Source organism: Hippocampus comes, unplaced genomic scaffold (assembly GCF_001891065.2).
Source record: "Hippocampus comes isolate QL1 unplaced genomic scaffold, H_comes_QL1_v1.1 scaffold261, whole genome shotgun sequence".
Lineage (NCBI taxonomy): Eukaryota > Metazoa > Chordata > Actinopteri > Syngnathiformes > Syngnathidae > Hippocampus > Hippocampus comes.
Window position 1 is genome coordinate 2,118,479 of NW_017805824.1, and position 10,847 is coordinate 2,129,325.

General features: G+C 44.5%; 2 protein-coding genes across 10 annotated transcripts in view; both read left to right on the plus strand.

Annotated features, from left to right (window-relative positions):
- The window catches only part of tead1b (TEA domain family member 1b), a 49,272-nt gene extending 44,452 nt beyond the window's left edge, over positions 1 to 4,820 (plus strand). For 8 of the 9 annotated variants that reach the window (XM_019886768.1, XM_019886770.1, XM_019886772.1 and 5 more), the window contains 3 exons: positions 79 to 219; positions 306 to 458; positions 1,933 to 4,820. In XM_019886768.1, the coding sequence (XP_019742327.1) occupies positions 79 to 219; positions 306 to 458; positions 1,933 to 2,046 (408 nt within the window). In that variant the 3' untranslated portion in view covers positions 2,047 to 4,820. The remainder of the gene's footprint in view (positions 1 to 78; positions 220 to 305; positions 459 to 1,932) is intronic. The other variant, XM_019886767.1, reaches the window with a different exon arrangement.
- A 1,951-nt stretch (positions 4,821 to 6,771) lies between these two features.
- rassf10b (Ras association domain family member 10b) lies at positions 6,772 to 10,331 on the plus strand. Its single transcript, XM_019886940.1, has 2 exons — positions 6,772 to 7,708; positions 9,237 to 10,331. Exons 1-2 carry the CDS (start codon positions 7,016 to 7,018, stop codon positions 9,750 to 9,752), a joined length of 1,209 nt encoding a protein of 402 aa, XP_019742499.1. The 5' UTR covers positions 6,772 to 7,015; the 3' UTR covers positions 9,753 to 10,331.
- The last annotated feature ends 516 nt before the right edge of the window (positions 10,332 to 10,847 follow it).

The following is a 10,847-nucleotide window of genomic DNA, read 5'->3' on the forward strand; positions in this document are numbered from 1 at the left end:
AACCCAGCGCGGCCCTGCTAATTCCCCGTATTGATCTTTTGTGCGCAAATGACGCCACCGACTTACTGCGCTTTTCAGGCCGACCTAAATTGCAACATCCAGGACGAGAACGGCTCTTTCTACGGTGTCACCAGCCAGTACGAAAGCTCAGAGAACATGACCATCACATGCTCCACGAAAGTCTGCTCCTTTGGCAAGCAGGTGGTCGAGAAAGTGGAGGTAAGATAAAAAAGCGGCTGTTGCCATGCTTCGGCGGCGTCCTATGTGGAGTGGATGATTTTGCCGCGTTTCTCTTTTTCATTCAGACCGAATATGCGCGCTTTGAGAACGGACGCTTCGTCTACAGGATAAGCCGATCTCCCATGTGTGAATACATGATCAACTTCATCCATAAGCTAAAGCACCTGCCTGAGAAGTACATGATGAACAGTGTGCTGGAGAATTTTACGATCTTACTGGTAAGGGAAAGACCCTCTTCGTATTCTGGCCATGTGCATTGAATGTCAATTGTGATGAATTCCTCTGCTTGATCATCCATTCTTCTCATTCCAAAAGGGATGGAACCGTGAGAGGCTTGACTTTATCTGCAGAATAAGCCCCCGATAACCAGCGCAGTGTTTTCCGAACTTTCATTGAGCCGAGGCACATCATTTACATTTGGAAAATCGTTGAATCTACTCACAAATTCCCAGTGTGAAATCCGAACCCGTTGAACAACAACTGGATTCACAGGTTAATGCTGGCTTCTGCCATCGAGTGCCGGAGCATATCGAGACAGATGACCGTTCACACCCATATTCACACTGTCACTTAGTGGGAACCCATCCCACGCTACCCGCACACAAGGCAGGCGAGTGCGCCGCTACACTATCAGTGACTACAATAAAGGTCTTTATTGGAAAAAAAATATGTATATGCTTTTAAGTTTTGACCTATAAAAGCTTGCACAATATGGATTTTAGCATGTGGTGAAATTTCTAACTATGTCGTTTCACCTGTTAATGAACCAAACCCTTCATTCATAAATACTATGAAATATATTACGAGATGACATATTAGATTATAGTTGTTAAATGACTATTATTACGAAGAATCGCTGAGAAAAAAATAAACAAGGGCACATTTAGAATCAGTGCAAAAAAATAATCGGGAAAAGTTGACTTGCATCTCTGATTAAAAAGGGTCATAAAAATGTGTTGACCAGTGTAATTTTCAGATCAATTAAGTGAAATGGCCTCATTTCCAGGCCGAATGCTTGAGAACGACGAATCGGACAATCACCCAAGGCCACTTCTGACCATGTGTTTGTGTGCGTTTGTACACCGTACATGCGTCCGTCCACACACGGCGAGGTCGTAAACAAGACAAATAAAGAGTGACAGTGTGAAATTAAAAATACCAAGAAATCGATGACAGCAAATCCCTTTAAGCATCGACACCTCAAGGACAATGGGTCCTTCCGTCAACAGCTTTTTGTCAACAAATTTGCTCGAAAACACTACTGGACCTTTTTTTTCCAACTGTAGCATTTGCCAACAACACAGTTGGGCACTTTTGAAACATTTGTGGATTTATCTATTTGCAATAATGCATTGCCTTCCCTTCCTGTTGCAGTGCCGTTTTGTATCCTGCTTGAGGATTGCAACGAACATACGCTTTTGGAATTATGGTCAAAAAGTTCAATTTAGGTTTAGCGGGTGGGGGGGAAGCACCCCCAAAAAAATAAAAGGCCAGCTGAAAATGGCCCTCGTCCTGTGCTGTAGTTTGCTCGATGGTTTCCGCGGTTTCACGTGGTCAGCTCTGCTGTGATGCGGAACACCAGCCGGCCCACACCAGGACGCGCTGATACAATGGAATGTGGCAATAGAGACAAGCACCCTTATTCACACCTTGAGCCAATTTTATGTCTTGAAACGTGTGTGCGTTTTGCAGGTGGTGACCAACCGGGATACGCAGGAGACACTGCTTTGTATGGCGTGTGTGTTTGAGGTGTCCAACAGCGAGCACGGCGCCCAGCATCATATCTACAGACTGGTAAAAGAATGAATCAGCCCCTGGCCTTTTCTGACACACACACACACACACACACACACACACACACACACACACACACACACACACACACACGCACACACACACACACACACACACACTGACCTCCAGACAAGCGGCAGTGCCTCTCGCTGAAAGTCCCACCGACAACACTTAGCGCTCATTACCTGAAGCCTCTTCTCATCGTCGTGAGTTGCGGTACAGGGCGTGTTCTTTTCCTTTGAAAATCTCTTTGAGAGCTCAACCGTGGCGTCGACGTCTGCAGTTTAACTACTTGGTTTTGGTCAGTGGCATTGTGTGGTTTTTTTTCATGTGTATAATATGCTACTGGCCTTTTTGTGCCGGTGGCCAGATGTGGTCTGCGTCATGTTTGAGTGTGTTGAGCATACTTGTTTGATGTACAAGACCTGCAGCCCGATCGAGCGCCAAAGAAACCAACTTGACACTAAATATGCTACTAAGTGACCACTTTCTCTTTTCACCAACCAGCAGTGAAGAATTGTCCCCCGTTGAAGCACAACAAACGAGACACTACACTCACTCCGCTGCCTTTTCCCGTGGCTTTAGGAAAGCATTCCAAGCTCCTCAGCGTTTGCCGTTCCTGTCAGGTTGAAGCACTACAAGACTTACGCTGACTCATCCAAAAGCACTTTGTTTCCTCTGTTCTTGAGTCATCACAACACTAGCAAATCGTCACGTATCATGTCATGACAGCAAGCCGCATTTACCTTGTGGCGTCCCCCGAGATGAGGAGCATTCCCGGCATGATCTGAGTCAGAGCGTCGCTGCCCCGACATTGCGCGCCCGTTATCGTGGCCTATGCCATCCCCAAGCCTTAAACACGCGACATCTGTGCGATCTCCAAGAGACGCGACGAAAACTGTGATCCTCGTAAAGACGCCGGCCTGTCGGAGTCGCGGTGCGAGTGTCCTGATACGGTCTGCCTAAGTGTGAAGAGTACAGTGCCTTAGCGTATTTAGTCCAACTTTATCCAGCATTCTGATTTGACGTCAGGCTGATCCGGGGCAAAATCATCAAGCAGTACACTCCGCTATTTTGAGATTCACCACGAAAAAAATGCCTCAGATGATGCTAAAGTTGTATTTTCCTCTGTAAAAGTCCTACTCTCTAAATGTCACCTTTTTTTCTAAGAAGTCTGATTGACTTGCCGTATGGTAAAGGCATAAGACCCCCCCCAAAAAAAAATCTAACAAACAACAAAACACATACACACACATTCTCTTGCTCTCTTATTGTGTTGTGCGTAGTAGCAAAAAGTGCCTTTGCTTTACAATTTCCAATTCAAACTGACACAAAAAGAAACTGTGGCTTGACCAAAAATGAGATCGACCCGAGTACCGAATTGCCTTTTTCTTAAAGCAGGGATGGGGAACACAGCGTTTCATCTGGCCCGCATGTCATTCATAAAAACAAATACAACAAAAAACATTTCCACATAATGCTCAAAATGGATTCTGAACAAAACCGCACATGCGACAATTGCTTTGCTCCCGTGTTTCATGAGCTGAACTCAAAAGAGCCATGAGTTTTTTTGAACACCAAACGCCATTTCTCTCAAATGTTCAAAAAAATCTGCCGCTCATCTCAAATCAGTGCCTTGACATGCCACACCTGTGAAATTAATGAATTGGTCCGGCAAAGGAGAGATGCTCACAAAAATAGATTGAGTCACGTTTCTGGGCAATATTTGAGAGAAATAGGCCTTTTGCATCCAGGCGAAAAAGCTGGAAAAGCTCCTGGAAAAAAAATGGGTGCAAAAACAAAAGTGTGGCATTTGCGCACAGAAATAAGAATAAATTACATCACATTTTTTCATTAGAAAAAAAAAAAAGAGCATGTCCCTCAGAGGACTTGTACTCAAAAAAGGTTCCTCATCCTCGTCATCCTGTTCACTAGTCGATGGTTCGCTCATATTTGGATTTTACGCAGCTACATGACTTTTTCACACAACAGTAAATGCTATTCAGTAGGCATAGGCAGAACCTTATTCTGTGTAAAAAAAAAAAAAATCCTTATCAGTTGGGCCGTGTGCTGCAGTACACTTGCGGGTTCAAGTGTTTTGCCCTAAAAACAAGTTTCTGAATCTTGTTTCCCTGCAAAAACCAGGCTGTTCTTTTTTTTTTTTCTTCTTTTCAACAAAACAAAAAAAAAGTTTTAAAGAGTGGACAAGAGCCACATGTGTCTACACTGTTTCTTAAAGAGAAAATGGTCTGTGGTGGATGCACGAAAAAAAAAAGTGTACAATCAGTGTTTTGCCACCACAGTCTTAAGAACACTGTGCTCTTCTATGAGACGTATCTGTTCATGTATTGATCTGTACCCGTTTTCTTCTCGTACTTGTATGCAGTCGTACGGTTGCGTGTTGACATGGTCTGTGTATTGAGATGCTCATTGTTTTACCGCTGGTACAATACATGTTGACGTGTGGATTCAGCGCTGCAACGACAGGATCGATGCCTTCCGAGGCGTCAATGTTTGCACCCCCCTTTTGTCATAGAAAACTGACGTTTTAAAAGCATGGAAAAATAAATCGACAGCTAACACGTTTGACTCGGGGCTGCAAGAGCATCGGCAGTATTTTGTTATTTGTATTTTTTGGCAAAGGAATAAGGTACTGGTACCGTTCTGTTTTTTCTGATCATTTTCAAGTTGTGGCTTTAACGTGATTTGACTTCACATCGCTCACACACACTTTATGTTTTGTGTGCACCCTTGTTCATGTAAAAAGGTGCTTTGTACAAAAAAAACAAAAGATATCCTAGCGTTTCTTGGTACAGGTGTGTCATAACTTTTCATATCTATGAGACTACGACAGTAACGTGTTGGAGAAAGCAAGAGAAAAACAGGCTCTACTATGTTTGTATGTTTTGCATAATGATGATGGTCTTGTCTTTGCTGTAACATTATGATGCCTTCTTGATAATACTCAATATTTTGTAGCTTTCTAGATCATTTTTATGTATGCAATATTGCAGCTAAATAAAACATCGAACTCCTGTTTTAGTTGTGTTCTACTACTTGTTTGTGTGTGCTTGTGTGTGTGAGAGAGAGCAAGTTTTCAATTTCGATTATAATATGTTTTACCAAAACTCAACGGTAGATGTCACTAAATGCTTGAACAACCGGTCTTTACCTTCACCGAAAAAGATGTAGTAACATCTTCTAACGTTAGAGGGAGACATTTATGTGACATAGACATTTTATGCATCCTACGAGGTGAAATTAAATTAGATTTTTTTGAAGGCAAGATATGGTTTACATCAGAAAAAAAATACACTAAAATATAGTGGTTGCTCAAGTGTGCACACCCTCCTAACTGGGTATGTGGCCGTGTTCATAATTAAGCAATTGCACTGAAACTCAGTACACACCTGCCACCATTGCATGTGCTTCTAGAAATTTTCTGCTCCATCGGAGGGATCTCATTCTTTTGATGTACCTGTTAGGAGAAGAGTACAAAAGTATTTCGGTGACATTGACAGTCATCATCACAACAACGACATTACCAACAAAAGGTCATCCCTCCAAATTTGACTAGAAAACTGATCGGGGAGACTGGCAAGATGGGGAAAGCAACAATGAATGAGCTGTGGTAATTCCGGGCAAGTATTGTTTTGTTTTGTACGTGTGACAGCAATTTTTTTGTGTCTTCTCATGTTTAGCCTATGTGGTCAGGTAGCAAGACGGAAGCTTATATTATGAAGAAACCTCAAGGGGAAAATGTGCTACGGTCCGTTGAAACCAATTGAACTTTTTGGGCCACAATTGCAAGTTATGTCCGGCGCAAACACAACACTGTTAATCACCGAAAGAACATCACACTTTCAGTGAAGCATCATGCTCTGTTACTGTTTTTCTCCAGATGGAACTTCGTCAAGATGGGTGAAATTATGAACAGTTCAGAATGCTCGTCACCACAGCTCCCTTTAACACAACCACTGTACACTGCACTTAAATTCATTCACACAAATTCACTGGCCTACGTTTACAAAACACACAAGATTATATTGAAGTGCATTTATTATTTGGTTATTTTTTAAACATTATACGCACGCCATTATTTTATATCCATCTAAATTAGGGAAAGGTGGCACGGTGATTGGGTAGTTAGCACGTCCGCCTCACAGTGTAGAGGTGCAGGTCTCCATTCCAGGTCCGGGTTTCCTGTGTGGAGTTTTTATGTTCTCCCCATGCCTGCTTGGGTTTTCTCCGGGTACTCCGGCTTCCTCCCACATTCCAAGAACATGCATGGCAAGTTAATGGAACATTCCAAATTGTCCCTTGGCATGATTGTGAGCATGGATGGTTGTTTGTCTATGTATGCCCTGCAATTGGCTGGCAACGTGTTCAGGGTGTCCCCTGCCTCCTGCCCTTCCAGCACGCTTGCGACCCTCGTGAAGATAAGCGGGTAAGAAAATGGATGGTTTTTGTGAAAAAAGAAAAATGCTCAAAATGAGCTGGATTGCTGCTCAGCAGTTTTGAGAGACATTTGCACTATGGAAAAAAAAGTACAGTTTATGGTTATTTTGCTGTTGACTTCCAAACACTTTGTTGTTGAATTGTGAATCTTTTATACATGCCTCGAAAAATGTGTCCTCCAACCACTTTTCCTTACGAGGGTGCAGATGTGCTGGAACCTATCCCAGCTGTGATGCAGAGTACACCCTGAACTGGTCGGCAGTTATTTCTAAATCCTGAAGAAATAATGTGGCCAGTAAATTTTGAAGACCAAACAAATCGGGACTGCGTGTGACGTCGTCGGGTCTGCCCCACATTCCCCAAGGTTAATAGATCTGGTGGCAGTCACGTGATCCGGCTCACTCTAGTTGTTGGCACTTTGTGTCTCATCAGCAACTCCTTCAAAGACTGAATTGACGACTGATCGGACCCAAAGCGCAGAGTGGGTGTATAAAGATTTAAAATAGAAATAAATACAAGAATAATGGATTCCGTGGAGGGGAGGATCTCGGTGTGGGTGCGCGCGGAGGAGAAGCTCGCCTTCGGCTTGTCGAAACGCACAACCTGCGCCGATGTGGTCAAAGCGCTCCTGAAGGATTTAAAACAACCCGAACCGCTGCTGCCGCATCGCTACAGCATTGCGGAGAAATGGAGGGGCCTCCAGAGGGTTCTACCCGACCGGACCAGGATTTGGCGCCTTTGGGTGGCGTGGGGAGAGGAGCGGGACCGGGTGAGGTTCGTATTAGTGGGCTGCAGCGAGGCGGCCCGGAGCGCAGAGGCGCGCGTGGTGCTGCTCGGCAAACACAACCTTGTGTCCAAATGGACTCCGGGCTCTTACTTGACGGAGGTCCCGATGGACAAGCAGCGTCGGATCGTCAGGAAAGCTTTCAAAAAGTTGGAGAAGATGCAGAGGAAACAGCCTTCCTCTTCTGGCGCGGGCAAGTTGCAGGCTTTGGCGCGTCTCGTCGTCTCCCAGGACCGCACCATCCGCCTGCAGGCTCTCAGGATTCAGCAACTGGATGCTGAGATCGAAAGGCGAGAGGCGGAAGTGCATTTGGACCGAACCCGAACCCACGGCGTCGATTATGTGCAGAACACTTATTTATTCGAGCGTGCAGCAGAGGATGTTTCCAATCAGTGCTCTTTGGAAGTCTTGCTTCACCTGTGTGACGTCATGGTAAGGCTTTAGATAGATAGAAAGAAATTGTCTTTTTTAATGAGGAAAAATGGAACTCTTTTAAATTTGTACTTTATGTAAATACAGGTATAGAATGACATATTTAAATAGAATGTAAAGGAATGAAAGTTCTTTTTTTTCCGTCACTTCAGTGGACATTGTGCCTTGTGGTGCACATACCTTGGCCACCTGGCGGCAGTTTAATCCAGACATAATGATATCATGTAGATGGCTGAAGAGCTCAACATCTTCAGTAATATTCTTTCTTCACAGATGATAAAGAATATATACCTGTGAATATTATATCCATCTATGTGTTGCTCCATCGTTTGTGTTCAAATGGCCATTGTGTAAACTTGTAAAGGGTTATATCACTGCATCACAGATGCCATTCGTTAGCCCATCTATGGTATTTCCTATTATTGTTAGCATTAAGCTTACTACGGATTTTCAGGGAAAGCTATGCGGTTGTTTTAAATGGACATGGTGTAATTCTCTTTGTTTTATGTTTCCTTTGTAAGAGCGTATAAATATATGCTGCCTGTAAATGAATAATTTGTATCCAGCTTTTCTAGATCTAAAAAGATGCAACTACTATTTACAACTAAAATAGTGTCTCTCCATCATATCCCGCTAAATGAAGGTAGTTCAGCTTGAGAAGCAAATATGCTGTGTAACGGTCCAATTTTAGAACTTTACACTCATGATGTTAAAGTATCTACTTCGCTTACTACAAGATTGCTCCAATTTTTGGTTCTAAAAGTGGAGATGTGCTTACACTGCTACTCAGTGGTGAAGATCTCGCATTTTGGGAAGGACTACAAAAAGCACTTGTATGATCCACACGTGCTCGCATTCATTTTAAATCAGGTTGTCACAAGGGTTGTCGCCATCAGATCACGGTGATCGGAAATCCGGACCGTGATTTTCAGCTGATTGGGGCAAAAAGATTGCTTGTGTTACTTTCCTGGATTCATTAATTATAACTCAGTGACTAAACAACCGAAAGACACACACACACACACACACACACACACACACACACACACACACACACACACACACACACACACACACACACACACACACAAGAACCTCTGCCTGTCCACTGCGGAAGGTAACTCATATTTGGAGCAACAAGGAGACACAAACGGTGTGAAAACATTCATTTGGCTGCACGCTCTTTTTTTTTCTTAATGTATTGCCAAGGTAGTAGATTGAGACTCAGTATCGGCAGATTATAAGACTCGGACTTGGATACCAAATAAGTAGGATCGGAACATCACTAGCTAACGGCAAAAGTCAGAAATGAAATCTTTTTGGGGCAATGAAGTCATCTTGTTTGGAAAGGAAAAGAAAGTGCTTAAGGAAAAAAAAAATGAAGAGGCCCTATGATTGGTGGTTTGTTTTTAACATGTTTAATGAATCCAACGTGGAAGTGAGATTTTTCTATCTGCGTCCCTTGGAGGAAAAAGTTTGCACAGCCTTGCTTTAGATGAATGACACAGCAGTTTCTCACTTGTTTCAGTGTCAGGAGGAGCTGCGGGAGCAGGAAGCGCTCACCGACATGTTGACCGCGCAGAAGGAGGACAAGTTCAACCGCCACTGGATGCGGAGGAGGCGAGTAGAGGACGAGGAGGAGGAGACCTCAGCATCCTTCATCGCGGCAGGAGACGAGATGCTTTTGAAGGAGCGGCTGAGGAGATTGCTGGATGTGATTTTGTTTGTGGGCCTGCGCCTGCGCTCGGATTTGGAGGCTATTAGGGGCGATTTGGAGCTGAGCCGGCAGATTTGCAGCAGTCGTGAGGAGGAGATGAAGGATTTGCTGGAGAAAATCAACTCTTTGGGATCGGAGGACGGGGTGGACACTCAGGGGGGGGCAGATGAAGCCCAGAGGATGACGAGTAGTTTGGAGAGGAAGAGTGAGTGGGTAGAGCAAGCGAGGGGTCTGTCCAAATGCGACGATGACGACTCAGACACGGGTTTGAGCTCTCTCCACAGCCAGGAGTCGGACAGCGTCACTGTGTGCCAGTCTCTGGTTTAGAATTGGACCTGGCTCAATCATGTCTCTCACTCAGCCTCAGCCTTGTCTCTGATTGTAGGATTTGACTGTCCATGCCCATGTCACTGACTCTGGAACTGAGCCACCCTAAACTATGCATTTGCAACGATGCAACTATAAACCAGTCAGGAGCACATTTTTTTACTCAAAAACTGGACCTGTCTGGCTGGCCCTTGTCTCTGACTTGAGATGCAGACCAGTGCGGGCCATTTCTGACTCTAAAACTAGAATTGTTTGGATAGCAACTATGAGTCTACACCTGCACCACTTTGGACAGCGTCTCTGACTCTGGAATTGGACCAGTCAGCTTTATGTGTGTGACTCCAGAACTTGACCGTCTGGACCTTGTTTCTTACTCGATACAACTGAGCCAACTTGGTCCAGACTTTCGACCTGGACCAGTCTGGACAATGTCTCAGAATGACTCTGAAATTGCACCGGGAATGAACATGTCTCAGGCGGCCCCGTGGGAAACTGGTTAGCACGTCCGCGCCACAGTGCAAAAGTTCAGGCTTCAAATCCTGGCTCCGGCCTTCCTGTGTGGAGTTTGCATGGTCTTGGGTGGCTTTTCTCCGGGTACTCCACATTGCAAAAACATACGTGGCAGGCTAATAGAACACTCATTTTTGTTCCTCTATGTGAGCCCTGCGATTGGCTGTGAACCACTTCAGGGTGTCCCCCGCCATGACAGCTGGGACAGGCTCCAGCACAACTATTCACACTCATACACCTCAGGACAATTTACAGTGGTCCATCGACCTGCAATGCATGTTTTTGGAATGTGGGAGTAAACCGGAGTACCCGGAGAAAACCCATGCAGGGACAGGAAGAACATGCAAACTCCACAGAGGAAGGCCGGAGCCCAGAATCAAACCCTGCACCTCTGCACTGTGAGCCGGACGTGCTAACCAGATGACTACATTGCCTCCCTGTTTGTAAGATATCAGATTTATTGATTTCTTGGTTTAGGCAACAATTGATAAGATTAGTTGGAAAACAACCTTTATTGAGCCAAGGTGCCAAATTTTCATTACAAAACTCTCACGGGTAAAACGCATGCCAAAATATAAATGGGTA

Bases quoted from the DNA above. Each gene is read 5' to 3' on its own strand.
- rassf10b (XM_019886940.1), top strand. From the start codon at position 7,016: ATGGATTCCGTGGAGGGGAGGATCTCGGTGTGGGTGCGCGCGGAGGAG. The intron at 7,709-9,236 runs GTAAGGCTTTAG...CACTTGTTTCAG, and splicing joins TTCACCTGTGTGACGTCATG to TGTCAGGAGGAGCTGCGGGA.